Source organism: Chaetura pelagica, unplaced genomic scaffold (assembly GCF_000747805.2).
Source record: "Chaetura pelagica isolate M959 unplaced genomic scaffold, ChaPel_1.0 scaffold141, whole genome shotgun sequence".
Lineage (NCBI taxonomy): Eukaryota > Metazoa > Chordata > Aves > Apodiformes > Apodidae > Chaetura > Chaetura pelagica.
The window spans coordinates 1,519,897-1,539,714 of NW_009952059.1; the positions used below are offsets into that span (position 1 = coordinate 1,519,897).

General features: G+C 41.4%; 1 protein-coding gene across 1 annotated transcript in view; it reads left to right on the forward strand.

Annotated features, from left to right (window-relative positions):
* SOS2 (son of sevenless homolog 2 (Drosophila)) overlaps positions 1-19,818 on the forward strand; it is a 43,178-nt gene that overhangs the window by 6,606 nt on the left and 16,754 nt on the right. Inside the window, exons 3-11 of the mRNA XM_010004355.1 lie at positions 130-261; positions 2,208-2,372; positions 3,052-3,255; positions 4,756-4,899; positions 9,312-9,422; positions 11,533-11,631; positions 17,218-17,345; positions 17,727-18,355; positions 19,496-19,530. Of these exons, the coding sequence (XP_010002657.1) occupies positions 130-261; positions 2,208-2,372; positions 3,052-3,255; positions 4,756-4,899; positions 9,312-9,422; positions 11,533-11,631; positions 17,218-17,345; positions 17,727-18,355; positions 19,496-19,530 (1,647 nt within the window). The remainder of the gene's footprint in view (positions 1-129; positions 262-2,207; positions 2,373-3,051; positions 3,256-4,755; positions 4,900-9,311; positions 9,423-11,532; positions 11,632-17,217; positions 17,346-17,726; positions 18,356-19,495; positions 19,531-19,818) is intronic.

Sequence of the window (19,818 nt, forward strand, 5' to 3'; positions counted from 1 at the left end):
GTGTTGCAAACACTGAGGAGGAGGATAATTGTCTATACTGCAGGGGAAGTAATTTGCAGTTTTGTTTTTGTTTTTTAAACTTCTTTTTGATTACTGTGGTTAATGTCAGTGCACTCTGTGTTTGGACAGGAGCGTGTTCAAAAGACATTTCCTCACCCCATAGACAAGTGGGCCATTGCTGATGCACAGTCTGCTATAGAGAAAAGAAAAAGAAGAAACCCTCTCTTGCTTCCTGTGGACAAAATACATCCTTTATTAAAGGTACTTAAACCAACAGCCTGGTGGCTGCTGTTTCTGCCCACCACACACCCCTAGCTGTATTGTTGCCCTCCAGCATAACCTTTAAAGTGTTTCTTTAATTTGTGTGAAATCAGGTAAGTTTCTCATATTGGCTGAAAGAGTAAAGAGTCATCATAGAACAGGATGAATAATACATTGCAGTGTGTAATACATGTGGGTTCCTAAAGCCATCATGCTCTAGACATTAGTGTGTTAAATGTATTCCTCTACTTTGAAATATGACTAGCTAGTTTTTAATGTAGAATCCCAGACTGGTTTGGGTTGGGAGGGACCCTAAAGATCATCCAGTTCCAACCCTCCCTGCATGGACAGGGACACCTTCCAGACCAGGTTGCTCCAAGCCCCATCCAACCTGGGCTTGAACACAAATAAAACCTAAGCAAACTCAAATACTATACCTGCTTCAGTAGCACTGTTTTGACACTTACTTGTTTCAAAGTGCTGCAGAAGCCAAAATTGAAGAGAGAACAAGTAGATCCTGTTCCCTGTATACTGTAAACTAAGATATGTATCAGTGTCCTCCTAGTTACTGTCACTGATGCCATGGGTTTAAAATCAAGAGATCTTCAAAGGTGTAACAAAGGGGCAAATACAAACTCTATTGTTGGTGGGTTTGGAGGAGGAGAGTGGCCAGCTCTGTTGTTGTATGTCATGTCATTTTTAACAGGTATCCAGCTCCTTGCTCACAGTCAGGATTCAGTGTCACACAGCATTAGTCACACTGTGCCCTGTAGAGTTGTTTTCACATGGTAGAACAGTACTCTGATTTCTAGATCAGTGTTTAATCTCTTTTTGGACCAGTGCTGAATCAATAGATCGAGGCTGATTCAAACACTGCTCTTTTTTTGATACTTCTTTTTTCTATCAATTTTGGGTTTTCGTTCATAGCTCAAAAAAATGCTTTTCTTCAGTGGTGACCTTGTTGCACCAGAGTTTCTGGCTGCACTGGGAAACCAATACTCAAGCATAAGCAGAAATTAAAGCATTTTTTCAGGTTTAGTCACTGTGTTCTTCTATACAGTGTCTCAGTTTGTGACAGCTAATGAGAGGGGAAGAGATTTTAGGGCAGAAAACTTAAATAAGACATTCTTAGACACCACTAGCTTTCTTTTATGAATTCCGTTTTAGAAGTGTGTGGACATAGGTAGATAATGTAATTTTTAGAAGGTGCATCAAAATGTAATAAGACTACCTTACTCAAATGCATGAACTTACCTGTCTTTATTCCTGATGACCCTGTCATAAATAAGAAGCCACATGATTGATGCTCTGCAGACGTGGGGCATGTATCACAAGAAGAAAGTGCAGTGTTAATCCTGCTTTGTTGCTGGTTTGTTGGGTTTTTTTTCTGTTCAGACTTTAATTATTGAAGCTTAATTACTTTACGTAATGCGAGGATCGCTGAGTTGTTCAGCCAAATGCTTGGACTAAGATGGGTGGCAGTAGGTGACAGGTTGAACACGCAGTCTGTAGTTTCATTTTCCATTAAGGCAAATTCAAAATGAATCTTGCTCTTTCCTGAAGAGTCTGGATTCAGGCCAGAGTCCTGCAATGGGTATAGGTAGACACAGACTGAAATGTAGGTACAAGAGGGGTTCCAGTGAACGGGGTCCCTTCCTTGAAGGAACCTTCTTTTTAGGACCCTCATTTTTAGAAGAAGTATTATTGGAAGCTCTATAGCTTTTCCACTATCACTATATGGCAAAATAGCACAAGGAGGTTTTTGCAGGCACTTCCTTTGAGGCCGCTAATCACATTTCCATTTGATGTCCTTTGCCTTGCCTGTCACTTTTCCTGTGAATTATCAACAAGGTAATTTTGTAGAAAAGTCGATGTGTTAATTTTAATTTTTCCTGGATTTCTGGAATAAGTAGCATTTTTTTCTCTCTCATGTTTTCAATTTGCAGGAGGTCCTAGGTTATAAGGTAGACTACCACGTCTCGCTCTATATTGTGGCTGTCTTGGAATACATCTCAGCTGACATTTTAAAACTAGCTGGAAACTATGTTTTCAACATCCGACACTTTGAGATCTCCCAGCAGGACATTAAAGTATCGATGTGTGCTGATAAGGTGAGGAGTTGGCATTAAAATGGTCTTTTTGGACAGATACAAAGGGAGATACTAGAGGTGATTTTTTTATTTCTTTTTTTTTTTAGCTATATCCAAAGGGATAAGAGGGAGAGACTGGAATTACATGCAGAGGCTTCTCTCTGTGTTGTGCCAGACCTGTCTCAGTAAAGACTTAAGTGCAAGTTAAGCCTGTTACATTTTGGAACAGGGTTAATACTTAAGCACAATGTAAGGACAGAAGATGGTGCTGTCCTTTATTTCTGAGCTGTGTTACCATCCTCCTGATGTCCCTTTGTCATGGCAGCTCTTTCCTTCTTTATAATACAGAAAAGACATTTAGTTTTTATCCTCAAAAAAATGAGAGAGGTTTTGGTTTAATTTTATCTTTATCAGGAGGGTTTTGTCAGAGGCTGATGCAAGATGCCTTCTTTTCAAAGTTGGTTCTGTGTGAATTGTGACTTGTTTTCTAGGTCATACTAACTTATAAAGGGGAAAATGGCTTTGGCAACTGATCCAGCCTTCTGCTGCCAAAGTCTAAATATTACTCCCTTGTGAAAGTGATCACAGAAAGTATTGTATTAAAAGCTCAAAGGATTTAGCTGAACACATCGAAGTAGCTGAGCATGAGCCAAGTGTAACCCAGACTTGCATGTAATTTTTTTTAAATTTCTTTTGCTAGGTTTTGATGGACATGTTTGACCAGGATGACATTGGTTTGGTTTCTCTCTGTGAAGACGAGCCCTCTTCTTCTGGGGAGCTCAACTACTATGACCTAGTGAGAAATGAAATTGCAGAAGAAAGGCAGTATCTGCGGGAGCTGAATCTGATCATAAAAGTATTTCGGGAAGCTTTCCTATCAAACAGAAAACTGTTCACACCTAATGTAAGTCCCTGAGTAGGTTATTGATGCCCTTGTGCTGGTTGCTCCATTAGCAGCCATAAGATATTGATTTCACATTAACTGCGTTGGAGGTAAAATTAAATTTGATTTATCGTGTGTCAGTACATAATGAGTGTTGATTGTCTATGAAATAAAAGGGAGGACTTGCCATTAATAGTATGGAGAGTGCTGCTCTCAGAGTGAGGCTTAATGGGCACAATTCCCTGTCAGATGGCAGCAGTAGCTGGAGGCCTTTGGTCATGGAGGTAGTAGTTACACTTGTGTTTAACACAAAAAAAAAGTGTTACCTACCTGAATGTACAGTGAGTGCAGATGAATGCTTGAACTGAAGTTTGAAGTCTACCCCAGGGCACCCCCATCTGCAGAAAGTACAAGTAAAATAGCTCCCTGGCTCTGGATTCTTTAATGTGGGAGTGACTGTGGAGGGAATCTGTATGTGAGACATAATGAAAATATTTGATAGAAATTGTATGTGTGGCACATTCTGTTGGTAGGATGCTGGAGTCTAAAAAGGAAGCACAGGTCTTGTAAGAGAAGTGATAATGAGAGATTAGTGAATCCTTCCTGTGGGAAGAAGGAGAAAGGGACCAGGCCAGCAGAACCTGAACTGGGATTCTCAGGTGATACCAGCAGGTTAAAAAGAGGAACAGCAGAAGACGTTCCCATTCCATCTGGGTGTGGAGGTTCCTCAGTAGCTGATAAGTACTGGAGAGCTGTGCAAATCTGGGGACAGAATTCAAGCTAAGATGATGGAAGGAGAAAAGAGTTGTTTTGGAGCCAAGGAATATTCTTTTTGTTATGTGGGAACAGTTATGAGAGATTTCAAGGCTGCTTGTCCCCACAAAGAGATTGCTGTGGTCCTGGCGCTGGCAGGAGGTCAGGCAAGCTCTACAGTGTTAGGTTGAGGCAGAGGAGTGTGTTTCAGAGAGGGCTGAAGAAGAATGCAGGTCATAGGGCAGGGGTCTGCCTCGTTGGGTGTGTTTGTGGTGTATGGATTTGAAAAAAAATCTAAAAGCAGAATTTAGAAAAGGGAGTTGTCCATTCCTCCTCTGTTCCCAGGTAGGATTCTGCTAAAGTAGCCATTAGCTGGTTTAGTTTTACCGGAGGTTTAGGTCTGACCTTGAAGGTGCTTTAAATTGCCTCCTTCCTGTTGTGTTCTGAGAGACAAGAATCAGAAGTGGGGAAAATAACAGCTGTGAATTGTGGCTGAAGAGGCCAAGTGCTTCTGTCCCAAGCCCTGAGCAGCCTATGCTGGGATTGCCACTCCAGCTGGGAAGGATGGAGTCCTTGCTTTCCCTGGGGTGAGAACTGGGCAAGCCTGGATGTGCCCAGGCAAGTCTGCAGGGCTGGAAAGACCTCAGAATGTAACTTTCTTCTACCTTTCGGTTGACTTCTCCATTTACCTCATGAAAAATGCTCCTGTATTTCCAAAAGCAAAAGAAATCCTTCCAGATGCTCCTAAATTACGTTTTCTGTTTGCAGGATATCGACGTGATATTCAGCAACATTTCAGATATTCATGAGTTGACAGTGAAGCTTTTAGGACTGATTGAGGATACTGTTGAAATGACTGATGAAAGTAGTCCTCATCCTCTGGCTGGCAGCTGCTTCGAGGACCTGGCAGAGGTACAGTGTTTAGTTGGGTTTTGTTGGTTTTTTTCAAAATCACTGTTTTATTTTCTTAGTCAACTTTTGGTCATGACTCTGGTATCTTCAATAAATTTGCAGTTGTAATATGTTGGTTTAGTGTTTTCTACCTGTCACAGAACCTATATCAAGCAGGTAAGCACAAAGCTTATTTCAGAGTGGGAATTTGTTGCCACGATCCTGTAGGGATTTGAAAAGTAGTTGCCTGGGATTGACTACTGAAAGAAAGGTGCTGTGATCTTTGTAGGCATTGCTGTCAGCCCCAGGGCTACTCAAAAATCAGAGCAGTTGGACATAGGTCTGCAAGATGAATGACTCTATTGCTTTGGACAGAGAGCTGACACAAACAAAAGACGTTCTGAAGTCAAGCAAAGGCATTGTTACAAATCTGGAGTGGGAAATCTCTGCCAAGCAGTGGCTCTGGGAAGGAATTAAGGATCAAAACACACTTGACTAAACACAGACTTAGTGTTTAGTGTTGTAGCAACAGTGCTGTTGGTACCCACTGGTCTATAAAATAAATATTGAAGAGTAGCCATAAAGGAAGACACTGCAGATGGATTTGGTGTGGCTCATACTGGGACAGAAGGAATTGCTGCCAGGTTGTTTGGAGTTTTTTTCAATGGGCATTGACATACTGGAAGGACTACAGAAGCAGTCACAAAAGTAAAGTTCTTGATGAAGTTCTTTATGGTGAAGTAGAGCTTAGGTTAGTCAAAACAGGATAGGTTTACAGATACCTTCATGGCCTAAAAGCAGAGTGCAAATGACTGGAGCTCAGCAGAGAGGTGCACAGCAAGGAAGCAACATCTGAAAGGCAAGCAGACAGTTCAGCTTAGCAGTACCTCACAGCTTTTTAACTCTCAGGGGAGCTAACTCTTGGAACCAATTCCCAGGGTAGGTGGGGAGCTTTTGCTCTCTTTGAACACATTAAATGGAGTCTGCTTTTTCTTGAGAGGTGCATTGAGCCCAGTTTTCTGAGCCAAAACGTAAGAGTCATCATGTAAACCACGTGGACTGTGTGACAGGGGAAGTCAAATGAGACATTCTGGCCTGAGAGATTATCTCAGATGAACCACATGATGAATGAATGTGAAGTTTATGCTTTTTATCTTAAAATGATGACGTTTATAAGGAAAATTACAGCCAGTAACAATTTCAGTCTGTTTTTACTTATATTCAGGTTTTTAAATGTGAAGCCTGCATGAACACACCATTTAGAAAACGATGACATTTTTGTGGGTGTGAAGAATATGGGTCCTTCAGCCCATATGCCACTCACTTATGATTATGCCATAAAGATAAAATTTTCCTGGCATTGCTTCAGGAAGCCACTCACATGACCTATCAGTAGAAAAGTCCAGTTGACAGGGTCTTAGCTCTTAAGTTACTAAAACATAACTGTCTATATGATAGGGAGAAGCATTTGAACAGTGATTTAAAGTAGATATTAGGTTAAAATTGAAAAAAAGTCTTAAAATTTGAAATAATACAGCTCAATCCTGGAAAGCATACATATCAGTTTATTGCAAAAGCTGCTCTTCAGCATCGTGTGCTCCTAAGAGGAAAAAATCCTTTTTGGTGAGTAAAATTCTCACCTGATTTTCATGAACTGAAAAACTTAAAATAGGAGATGAAGAACAAATTATTCCTTTTTATGCAGGAAGTGAGTTTGAATTTAATGATTTAGTTAATACAGAGCAAGACATTCTTAATAACTAAGCTGTTTGATCATCTCACATGTTGAGATCCTCTTTCTGTGAGTATTTGCAAAAGGGATCGTTAGAGATATGAAGGTGAAGTGTTTATTTACTCTGCCTATCTCAACTGCCAGGCTTGTTCCCTTAATGTTTCCATTATTAAGGTCCTTCAACTTATTTAAAGGATAATTAAAAACAAACAACCCTTGCAAGCTGGAATCTTCCTGCTTTGTCTGTTTTTCTGCATCAGTTCCCTGGAAGTTTTTAACATAAATCTTGTGGTGGTTTTGAAATATAGAATTATGGGGAAAATGAAACTGTTTTTTCCAGATGTAGAGGGAATTTAAAAACTTGATTCCTGACACAAATGAGTGGGAGATGGGTATTTGTTAATATGCTGGTAAAAAAAGTTATCGGTGGTAATTTGATTGCCTTGAATCATTTCTTTAATGGCAGGAGAACCTCAGAGCTGGGGGCAGAGGGTCTTTGTGCCTAGTTTGAAGTGGTCTTCAAAAGGCAGCTAATAAAGCAAGGTTATTATCAGGAGTGTGTAGATTTGTTAAGCTGGTATTTGTTTCCATAGGAGAAGCTTTAGGTATCCACAAAGCAAAAAAAGATGGAAACTGGTGCAAAAAGGGGCTGAAATGTACAGAGACCAAGGCAGAAATGTGCTGCTTTTTAGATCACTTACATGGGCATCAAGTTAACTTCTCTGTATTTCAGTAACATCTGCAACATTGCAGGTGTAAAAACCATGGTTTTTAAAAAAGTACTTTCTTGGAGGAAATAGCTAATGCAGTTTGTTTCAGTCTTGTCTTCCAAAAAAAACCCCAACAACCCCAAAACTCGAAATACTTCCTATAAGTCTGAGTGGAATAAACTCAAAACGCTTCAGAAGTGCAGTAAAAAAATTGGAAAAGACAGCACAGAATAAAGCTGTGTTGATCTGGCTCCCCCAGTGGATTTGCATGCCAGGTTACATTTTGGGCAGGAGTTCTAGCCCTGCCTTCTGCTTGTCCTGCCGTGGGGAGGACAGAGCCCTGGAGCAGCTGCTGCCATCTCCCCAGCTGTGCTTCCTGCCCCTGGATGCAGCTGGACCCACACCCCATGGCTGACTTACTGCTTCTGCAGAGGGTTATCTCCTTTTTTTTTTTTTTCCCCTTGGCTAATAGAATAAGAAGCTGTAGGTGCAGTATTATTACCCCCTGGCTTTAATTTGGGCATTGTAAAAGAAGAACTCCTTGTTGTGTGCCTGCAGGTAGTGGGCAGGAGTGGAGTATATTGAGAGAAAAAAAAGTGTACATGGGCTCAGGTTCTGCTCAAGAAAATCAGGCTGTTCACTTAGTGTTTCAGCATTTTGTCTTCAGCTGCTGTGGCTGAAGTGCCAAACCTTCCCCCCATTCATCCCCCCTCCCAGATACAATCTAATGCCAATGGACAGCGATGATTCGGACTTGATGAGAAGGGCTGAGAGTGATGATTTCAATTTGCATGTGAAAGGAGAGTGCATTCAGTGCCTCTCCTCCCCACAGAGACTTGAGTTGCAGCTGCTCAGTGAGTAAGGTAGGAAATCCCCTGGGCCCTCTACAGATGGAAGGCTTGAGACTTTATCTCAGCGTTCCAACGAGTCTTTGAGGAGTTTGGTACTCCCAAGTTCTGTCAAGACGTTCTGCATTAAGGTGGAAAGAGGTATGTGCTTATTCTGGGCACAGAGCCATCAGCACCGGATAACCCAGTGATTCATGAGTGATTCAGCCCAGTGAATCTGCAGAGACTCAGGCTCAGCCTGGCAGGCTCCAGAGCAGGTGATCTAAGAGCAGCCATAAATTAGTCCTGCAGAGATTCATGTGCGGTCAGGTTTTCATCCCATCCTGCTGTGGATGATATTACAGGATCACAGCCAGAGACACCAACCAGATATTTGCACCTGAAACTCTTGGTGTCATTAGAGGACTTTCCTTGAGACTTTCAGGCTAGCTGCTTTGTCCCAGAGGGGGAGATCTCCTCAGCTTTATGGAGTGGCCAGAACAGTGTGCAGAAGTCCAGGGCTTATGAGTGACCCTTCTGATGTGCTGTATTCTGAAATCATAGAACCAGAAAAAGCCAGGTTGGAAGGGTCCTCAAGGATCATCTGGTCTACCCTTTCTAGGTAGAAACACAGTTTAAACAAGATGTTTCAGCACCTTGTCAAGCTGAGCCTTCAAAGTCTCCAATGTTGGGGAATCCACTACTTCCCTGGGGAGATTATTCCAATGTCCAACTGTTCTCATAGGGAAAAAACTCCTGATAGGGGTACAGCAATGCCTCCTGGTGACAGTCTCCAAAGTTCCTCTGCAGTGTCACTTCACCTGCACCTCTTTCCTTACTGGTAAATTGGAGGTAAATTGCCATTCTTTGTGAAATGTGGCTGGGCTGAAAGCAACAACTTTTCTTGGTTCCCAGTGCTTCAGTAAAGCAGTTTGTGTTGATGATGAGCACGGTGAGATTGAGGAATGCTGAGAAAACGTTGTATGAATTTAAAATTTGGAAGTGAAAATGGTTTGTGGTTTACTGAATATTTGTGTTGCAAAATTGATCTTTTCTTGAAAAGTTCCACTTGTGTATCAGCTTATTAAAGGAATTAATTGTACAGCTGGAGCAGAAATTCCTTGCATCCTTCATGTGTTTATGTAATTACCTGTGTTTCTTTAGGAGCAAGCCTTTGATCCATATGAAACTTTGTCCCAGGATATTCTGTCTCCACAATTTCATGAGCATTTTAACAACCTAATGGCAAAACCTGCTGTTGCTCTCCACTTCCAGGTGAGTGACAATGAGAAGTACTGAGCTGCTTTAGTTCTTATGTTTCAAAGGTTTGGATTTTGTCAGTAACTCTACTTTCTACTGAGGAAGAAATCCTCTGGATTCTGATCTTTCAGTGTAAGTTGTTTGGACTCTGCCTGTTCTTGTCAAAACTGGACACAGATCTGACCTGTCCATGAGTCTTCTGCCATATTTTTTTTTGCCCTGAAATCGGACTCCCTTGCTTCAGAACAAAGGGTGACCTCTCATACCTGTCATTTCTGTTTCTGTTGTGCTTTGTCATGCCAAACACTGCCACCCAGGCGGGACATTTCCGCTTTCTTCTTTACCCACCTTAAGCCCTCTTATTTGGTGTTGGGGCTGGGACTGGCAGCTTTCCTTGAACCATGTATGTAATAGGACTCTCCAGCAAGACAATTTTTTAATATATTTTTTCATTACTTCCTTCTGCCAACATGGCAGATCTGGTCAAGCCTGCTGCTGCTCAGAAGACCAAGCCTGTGCTCAGAAATCCGCCCAGAGAAGCTGCTGAGCGAGCGTGCGGTCAGTGGTGCTCCCAGCTAAACCCGTCATAGCAGCACTGGGTTTGTACAGTGAACTGGGGCCCAGGGCTCTGCAAACTGAGGTTCCTCTGAGCCATTCCTTCACTGTGGGTGTTTCTTCTTAAGCTCTGAGTGCTTGGGAAGCTACATCATCTCCATCTCACTCTTAAATACTACTTGGTGAATGAAGTAAGGCCTTTGTCCTCCTCCCTAGCAGATTTAAAGCCCAGAGCTCTGTTACAGACTGAAATGGGAATTGAGTCATTTCACAGTGAATTTGGCCTCCTTTCTGACTTGCCTTGCCAAGAAAGGCATGGGCTTTCCTAGGGATGTTCCTTCACACCTCTTCTCCAAGCTGTGGAGTGAAGGCAGAGGTCCAAGCTCTGGGCCAGGGATGTATATGAGCTGTCCCTGGCAATTGCAGAGAGATGCAGCCAGAAATCTCAAAGAAGGGAAGAGGTCATTTGGACAAGGGAGATCAGGTAATTCAGTTCCTGTTCAATAGGTATCTTGGTATGGAAGGTAGAAGGAATTTCACCATCCTCTAGAAAATCTCTGCTCACCTTACAGCGTGAATTAATGTGTTAGTTAACTGCTGGGAATGATAAAAGATTTCTAACTAATTTTTTAAGTCATCAAGTTGGGATTCTCAGATTCTGAGGGAGAAAGAGATACTAACAAAATTCTTCAGTACTTGATGAGACCTCTGTATTTCTGTGGTATATGGGGTGTAAGTTAAAGCACAGCATACACAGCTGGGAGGAAAGGAAGGGAGTGGAGTTGGTGACAAGTTTTTATTAGATTGTAAGGGAGTCCTGGCTGGTTTTTAACACTGCAGGATTTTCTTTAAATTCTGCAGCAAACAGTGACCCAGGGTAAAGCATGTTATTTTGGAAATAGGTATGAGCTTTGCTCAAAATATATTCCTGGGATGCAGTTGTTGAGTGGAGAACAAAGCGTGCAGCTTGGCCATGGACAGGGCATAATTTTTAGGTGTTTTCACCTTGAACTGATGCTTTTAATTGAGTTGTGCAGACAGTGCTGAAACACAAAGATACTGGAGGTGGTGGTAGGAGCCCCTCTGTGTGAATGAAAGGATGCTTATAAAATGACTAGTGGATAACCTGGTCCTCTAACTTCTGTATTTGATTTGCTACTTCTAGCAAAAATATGGCCCATCCAACTGGTTAGGCAGATTGTGCCAGAATTTGTGGGGCTTAGGGGTGTTGTTCTCAGAGCTGTGAGGATGCATCAAAATCCACCCAAAGCTGTTGATGGAAAAGGGTGTTTGCAGTGCCTGGAAGAGAGGGTGTTCACAGGTTCTGTTTGCCTGATGTCAGAGCATTGATGTGTCTCTAAATCTTACAGAAATTATACAGAAATATATTTGCAAACTTTGCCTTCCTTACTACTACTACATGTAGGCACAGAGTAATGTAGATTGGAAGGGACAGCCTGGATGTGTCCAGCTCAACCATCTTGCTCAAAGCAGTGCTACCTTCAGGGCCTTGTCTAGTCTGGTTTAGAGTGTTTTGATGTAAGTAACCCTGTTTATTTTTCCTTTTCAGTCTACTGCTGAGGGCTTTAAAGAAGCTGTCCGATACGTCCTCCCACGACTCATGCTTATCCCAGTCTATCACTGTTTGCACTACTTTGAGTTACTACAGGTAAATGAAGCCACACTCTTGTTCTGCTAAAAACACTTCTTAATGTGGAGAATCTGAGCTTTTAAATAGGCAATTGGATTGTACTTACTGCTTCTGGAAACTAAGATATGCAAACATTCGTTTGACACCAGTTAGTCTATGTCTGAAAAGTAAAATAATTTTTTTAAATTTTGAAAAGTATCTGTTGCTCTGATAAGAATATCTGAAGTGACTGTATTTTGTTAGACAAACTTTTATTGAACTTGAGTGCTAATATAGTTAAAACGTGATCTGAAGATCTCATTTCTTCATGCTGTGAGTTCTGAATTCTGTATCTGTCCATGAAAAGCCAAGCATAGTGGAGCTCAGTCTTTTCAGTCTCAAATTGCACTCCAGGTGCAGCTCAACTGATGATTTTGGGGCTTGGGGAGGCACTTCCTTTCAGCAGAGTCAGAATCCTGTGTGCTTAATGTTCAATCATTTTTCCTGAGTCCTAAAGGGAAGAGATACAGCATAAAATACCATTTTTCACAGTACACCACACTTCCTTCATATTGAGGAGGAATAAAAATAAGCACTATTATTTCCTTATTTTCTCTCTTCTAAGAAATGACATTGATGAAATTTCAGGCTTTATGGAATTCATATTTAGATGATAAAAACTTACTCCTGTATGACATATTTCAGGGGCCTTGCCATAGGAGTTGTTTAGGTTGGCATCTAGTCTGTATTTATGAGCAGTTCTGCCTGTGGAGGCATAACTTGTTTTAGAGCATTGGTTTGACCACAGATCATTTGCACATACTTCATTCTGATGTGCACTTGCAAGGTGTTTCACATCAGTAGATATTTCCCTTGGGTAGAACAGCTAAAAGCCAAAAAGTAACTGAGCCTCTGTCTTTTTGCTTACCAGCACATGTTTTTGCTGTGAGTTCAGAGCAGGCAGGCCAGCAGTCAGCAGAAATGTAACATCTGAGGTCTGTCATCATCTGTGGATCAGAAAAAAAGTAGTGTGGCTGTAGAAAATCTTGACACATATTTGGGATGGAGGGGTTTTATTTCAAGTAGCTGAGGATAATGTAAAAAAAGTTTCTGTTTGCCCTGCTGTGTTGGGAAAGTTTAGAATGCTGAGAAGGGTAAGTGAATTATCAACTGACTAGGACATGCTTCAGTGACACAGGTGTGACTATCCTATGACTGTAGCTGATGTTTTGGAAGTAGCAACAGCAAATGACACTTTTAAGTTCCTGATGTCAAAAGTGATACCAGCACTGTAAGGTGTGGTGTGTGCTCTTCCTTTGGATTGCACAGGACTTACTTCTGTGAAGGAAGAAAAGGAAACTTTGCAACATAGAATTTATGTATAATACAATAGAAAATTTTCTCAAAAGAATCTCAAGCCAAAAAAGAGCAGTTGTTTTAAGGCCAGGTCTGTAGTTAATATCTGGCACTTTTTTTTTCCTACTTCTCTTTTTAAGCTCAGTCTTAATTTTCATTTTGTCTGCTGTAATTGTTTTGCCTGTCCTGATTTAGGGAAGTAAAATAAGGATGATTTATTTTGACCCAGGAGCCACATATCTCCAATCTATAGCTTACCAGTATTTTGTAGAAAAGATTAAATCCAAGTATTCTCAATAGATTTTAAGACTTGAAGCATTTGTATTGTTAGTAAGTTTAGAAGACAAAAAAAATAGCCCAAAACAACCCCAAGAGTCAGTGAAATTTTCTCTTGATTACTGTATCATCTCAGTGGAGAACAGAAACTTTATATTGCCATAGTTTTAATATTTGCCTTCATAAATCTTATGTTTCTGTAAGAATAATTTCCAGAATAGTCTTTCTTTCCAAATAGTGTAACTTCCCTTTCTGGAATGGTCAGTTGACTACCATAATTCTCTAGAACTTCTTAAAATGATGGTCTTTCATGTTTAAAAGACATAATTGAATTAGTGACCTGTATGATGCTGGAGGTCAGGGTAATTAATGACCCATTGTGTCTGAAAGCAGGGAAGTGGAGTGCATCAGTGTGAAATTAAGGAATGAAATCATAGTGCTTGGGGAGAATCACAACCTCTAGCTGATGTTGCAAGCTGCCCAGTGTCTGTCCACTTGTTGGGGAATGTGAACAGAAGTCCCTTCCTGAGCAGAGTTTGGTGTGGTTTCAGAACTTCAGGTTCAATGCTGTGCATGCAAACTTGGTAGTTTTTTCTTCAGCGACAGGAAAGGCTGGTTACTATTTATAGTTGAAGCTGTGGCCCAGAGAAGGCAGTTTGGTTTTGACAGCCTGTCTTAAATCTGTGATGCTGCAATTGTCTGTCTCCTGGGGGCTCTGAGTCAGCTCATAACTGCAACTAATATTGATAAGGTCAGGTTATATGTGTCTTAAAATTACCTTGTTTGAAGAATAAAGTCTGGCATGTCGTGCAGAAACATGTTGTTTCTTTTATTTGTTTTTAACTTGGATAACGCAGCAGGATGCTGCAGGAAGGAGAATACTGGGCAATGCTTTTTTTAAATAGGGATCTTAAGCAGTGAAAATTATGGAATTTGACCATTTCCCACAGTGTCGATGATTTCTGAATAGAATTAGAATTCAGCTGCAGAGGCTGATACTTGGCTGTCTTGAATCTTTCTAACCTTTTGAGTATAGAGCAGAAATCTTAAATACCCCTGAGTGAGTGATGGTAAATAAAGTCTTGTTGTGATCACTCCAATGTTTTAACATTTCTTTTAAAAAGCAGATGTTTAAAATTTGAATTTTATGTTTTGGTCTGAAAACACCCTATATTTACTCTGCTTTTTGAAACATCACTTCTGTGTTTTTAGGGATAGATGAAGTATTTTTTCAACCTGTTGCTACTGCTTCTGATGTATTTGTCTGTAGGAACGGTGGTTGAAAAAAACCTAGCAAGAATGGAAGCAGGAAAGCAACAGAATAGTCACATTTTCATGGCTTCTGTAGGGAGAGAAGTTAAGACAGACTGTGACCCCTAAAGGAAGTCACCAAAAATCCCCTACTGAATTGGGAGATAAATAAGATAATGAATTATTTACAGGAGAGCAAGGGATTGCTCTTTCGCAAAATAGCAAAAGTAAAATTAACTAATTAATTGTGGAAAGCTTGAAAATTCTTTAAGGCTGTAGAACTTTTCTCCTTGGTGTGATGAAAACCTGGTTGTGCAGCCTCTGAAAGCAGGATCTACTGCGGAGATTCCTCTTTGCTTAAGCAGGAGGCACAAGGGTTGGATGCAGCTTAGAGACCCCCATTTTGGGAGTTGTTTGGTTTGTCTGCTTTTGGTTAGTAGCCCTAGAGAGGTGACCAGGAAGTAACCTTTGAACACACTGAGTCAGAGGGCAGGCCTTGGTGTCACTGTTAATATTGATGGCTTGTTCAAGTATCGACAGCAGGTGAACCTGCTGTGGGTTGTGTCGGGATGACTGATGATGGCAAGGACTGAAGGAAGTCATGCTAAAGAAATAGAAGTGTCTCGTTGGAAAAAATAGAGGTAGACATCAGAAGCTGTTAGGTATTGCAAACAGGTAACCCAAACGTATTCTGATAGTGACATCTTTAATTGGTTATAAGAATATTCAGGTTTAAAACACCGTGCTTGACATTTCCAAGCATGAACACCTGAATGCTGGCAGTGTAGAGGAGAGCTTAAAGTTTCATCAGATGTTCCAGCTCTGGGTATGTTTTCATAAACATGTTCGTTGATACCAGAATTCCAGGAAACATTATTCATTGAATGCAGCGTGAAGAATCAAGGGGTAACGTAATCCATCCAGATCCTGAGCAAGGTGCCAGGTAGATCACAGAATGGTCAGGGTTGGAAGGGACCTCTGGAGATCATCCAGTCCAAACCCCCTGCTAGAGCAGGATCCCCTAGAGCAGATCACACAGGAACATGTCCAGACAAGTCGTGAAAGTCTTCAGAGAAGGAGACTCCAGAGTCTCTCTGGGCAGCCTGTCCCAGGGCTCCGTCACCCTCACAGTAAAGAAGTTTTTCCTCATGCTGATCTGGTCCTGCTCTGGGCAGGGGGTTTGGACTTTATGATCTCCAGAGGTCCCTTCCAATCCCTGACATTTTGTGATTCTGTGAAATTCTGCTCAGGACATGTAAGGAGAAGGAGTATTTATCAGACTCAGGAGCTTTTCCTATCTCTAGGGTTTTGCATCTTTCCACTCCATCTTCATGTTCTTTGCATTTCTGTGGCTGACAGGAAGGAAAAGAAGGGTTTCCACAGAGATAGACATTTTTCCCTTCCCTGTACCGTTCCTCAGCTCATAAACTTCCCAGAAACTTTTGGCCATGAAATGTTCACTTCTCCAGTAGGGAAGATGGAGGTTGTTTGGCATGTGAAAAATAAAATATTTAGTAATTTAAATTACATGAGGGGAATGGACCAATCTGGTCAAATCCTGTTCTCTCAATTACTTTTAGAGGAAGATACATATCCTTGCTGAGGGAACGTAGTGGGGAAAGGAAAAGAAGGCTTCTGCCATGCTGAGTGATTGTAAGTAAGATTTCTCTTAAAGTATGGAGATAAAAACAGAGATGATCCAGAATTGCGTGGCATGTTGTCTTGGTTTTGCCCAGCACTCTTTGTTTGGGTTTTCTTTAAAAAAAATAATGTGATCTTGAACATGAAAGGGTTTAAAGAGAAAAATCTCTCTTACTTACATCAGTAGTATTTTAGGAGTGGTCACCTTAAGGAACAATTTTCTATTAGTAGCACATCTTGAATTTCAGACTCTTTTTTTTTTTTTTTTGCTATGTTAGTTTTCATCACACAAAATTGACATTTTTTCTTGAAATAGATGAGTTTGCTGAAGGTGGCAGAATTTAGACTGGTAAGAAGCAAAGAGAGAATCTTGGTAATTTAGCAGGGTGTGTAGTGATAGGATGATGGGTAATGGTTTTAAACTGGAAGAGGAGATACTTAGGTCAGACATTACAAAGAAATTCTTTGCTGTGAGGGTGGTGAGAGCCTGGCCCAGGCTGCCCAGAGAAGCTGTGGCTGCCCCATCCCTGGCAGTGTTGAAGGGCAGGTTGGATGGGGCTTGGAGCAACCTGGGCTGGTGGGAGGTGTCCCTGCCCATGCAGGGGGTTGGGACTGGATGATCTTTAGGTCCCTCCCAGCCGAAACCAGTCTGTGATTCCATCTTTTAAATTTGCTGTGAAATTTTGAGATTGAGTCATTGAAGGAATGTGACACATAGTTACGTAAACCAGCATTTAATTCTCAGCTATTTCAAACCTCCAAACTGTTTAATAAAATCAGTTGTGAAACAGGACATTGTTGAAAAGATAACAGGAAAAAGAGTGTCTGACAATTAGCCTTGGCCCTTGGTAAGATGGGAAAGGGTTACCTTTCTAAACTCCCTCCTCCTCTCTCCTGCTAAGTATCTGTTGGCTTCTCCTGAATATTTGACAAATGTTTTTAGTTACACACGTAGCTTGTGAATTTGCTTCTAGTAATAACTCATTACATTGAGTCACTGACTCGCTGCCTACCCTAGATAACGCTGTGTAAGAGTGTTCATCCGTCTTTCTACCTTTCTGTAAATCAGATCTGAAAGAGAAAATGTTTGTTATGTCCCAGCAATTGCAGGAGTGCAGTGAGGATGAAGAGGACCGGGAGTGCCTCAAACAAGCCATTACTGCTCTCCTGAACCTGCAGTGCAGCATGGAACGCATTTACAGCAAATACTCCCCAAGACGCCGGCCTGGGTAATCATCCACAGAGCTCCCCTACCTTCCCTAAGGTGGCAGAGGGGGAGAGAAATTATATGGAAGGGATTGTAGTTTTTTTTCATGTTAGATAATGTGTGTTTTCCCTTTTCAAGGCATGTCTTTATGCCAGTTTTCATTATAAATGGAGTAGCAGCCCAAAACCTTCACTGTCCACTTGTGGGGGTAATGTTTAATATCTTGCTCTTTCCCCAGCCAAAGCAGTGCACGTGCTTTATTTGCAGCAGTAAACATGGGTTAGGGCATAATTAAGACAAAGAGACAATGATATGAACCATTAATTTAGCCAGATGTTTTGGGTCTGCTGGGATGGCAAATGGGGAAGGTGTCCATTATGACTTTTTCTTTCATCCCTTCAAGGGAGCCAGTCTGTCGCTTCTATAACCGACAGATAAGAAGCAAGCACTTGGCCATCAAGAAAATGAATGAAATCCAGAAAAACATTGATGGCTGGGAAGGCAAAGATATTGGGCAGTGCTGTAATGAGTTCATAATGGAAGGAGGCTTGACAAAAATAGGAGCTAAACACGAACGCCACATCTTCCTCTTCGATGGTTTAATGATCAGCTGCAAAACCAACCACGGTCAGTCCCGGCTTCCCGGTTACAGCAACGCAGAGTACAGGCTGAAGGAGAAGATCATCATGAGGAAAATACAGATCATTGATAAAGATGACACGCCTGAATATAAACATGCTTTTGAGCTGGTGTCTAAAGATGAGAACAGTATTCTGTTTGCTGCCAAGTCGGCTGAAGAGAAGAGTAACTGGATGGCTGCTCTGATTTCCCTCCAGTATCGCAGCACGCTGGATCGGATGCTGGATGCAGTGTTACTGCAGGAAGAAAATGAACAGCCCCTGAGGTTGCCCAGCCCAAACGTGTATCGTTTTGTGGTGGAAGACTCGGAGGATAACACTAAAAAAACGACACTCAGATTTTATCACCTTCACCTCCTACTCATCTCTACTAAGAATATAAACAGCAGACAAGGTATACCACATGTATGCAGGTATCCTGTACATTTGTTCTATCTATATAGTTTTTAAGGTCATGCTTGTATGGGTGAATGAAATTAGTCCTTTTATCTTTTATTTGGGCCTGTCTTATTCTGAGCATAGTTAAATGTAAAGCATTTGCAGAAAAACCCACACGTGTTATCTGTTAATAAATCAACTGGGTTTGCTGGCAAAGCTATAAGAATAGTTTGGGTATGCAAGCCTCTCTTTCTCCCCCCCAAAAAATACTAGCAATCCAATAGGAGCCACTAGTGTGTTTCCTGAGACTATTATGGGTGAGGCAGTGGGGCTGTTAGAGTCTGTGTGACTGTGGATGAAGAAGAAGGTTAGAGGTTGTATTATACTTCAACCCTCCGCTTTGTGACATCCCTCAGTAGAAAAGGATGCAAATCACAGTCAGCATTCTTCATGATTTCCTGTGGAATACTGCTTTAGAGTCACAGAGGTGCAAGCTTGAAGTAGTTACATGAAGTGCTAATGTTGATGAAAATGTTAGATCTTAGGTTTGGATGAAAAACAGGCACTGGGAGGGGTGAAGCTGACACGAGGATGGATGTGGTGTGCAATTTTTGTAAGACTTCTCCAATAGTGATGGTCTCCTGTGTGCTTTTTACAAAACTGCCTGGTATTTAAGTCAGTCTCTTTTGTGAAACTAAGGCTAGATAGTGTGGAGCTTTGTGTAAAATAAATAAATAAATAAACAAACAAAAACAAAAAAACCAACGAGCATTTCCCACAATGAAGCTCAGAATTGAGGCAGCTAGTTGGTATGCAGGTAGTTGTGTTGTCTGTGAGTCCCAAGTTGTCCATTTCTGAGATGGGATGGATTTTGGTGGCTTGTAAGCTCATCTCTCTCCTTGAATGAACTGGTCTGTTTGAGTATTAGTTTCCTAGCAGAACTTCACTTTTTATAGTGCAAGTACTTATCACTTTGGCCTTGGGAATCTCCAATGTAAGAATTACCTCCTGGGTTTCTGCCTCCTTTTTCCAAGCAGTATTTACAGCCAAGACTAACAAAATCCTCTCCCTCAGCCTCCACAAGGGCAGTTTGATGACTAACAGCATGAGGAGGGACTCTCAGCAGATCTTGCTGGTGCTTTTCCTTTATATTTAGGTCAAGATGTGATTTTTATAAACTGTCACTTTACGGTAGGTTTGTGTTGGTTCCAGATTTGTTTGAAGTGGGCATTCTGCATTCCCAGAATGACTTCTGGCATGTCCAGGAAGTCCCCAGTTGATATCAGGACGCCATGTGAGGTGGCAGATGCAGGGTTAATGAACTGTTGCATCTGTATCATAAGCCACTATCTGTAGCACATTGCTTATCTTTGCTGTATTCTTGACAATGTCATTTACAAAATACGAGTCATTTAAAAAATCATATAAAGAAACTTACACAGGTTAGAGAGCAGGGTAGCAGCCCCCAGTTTAAGGGAA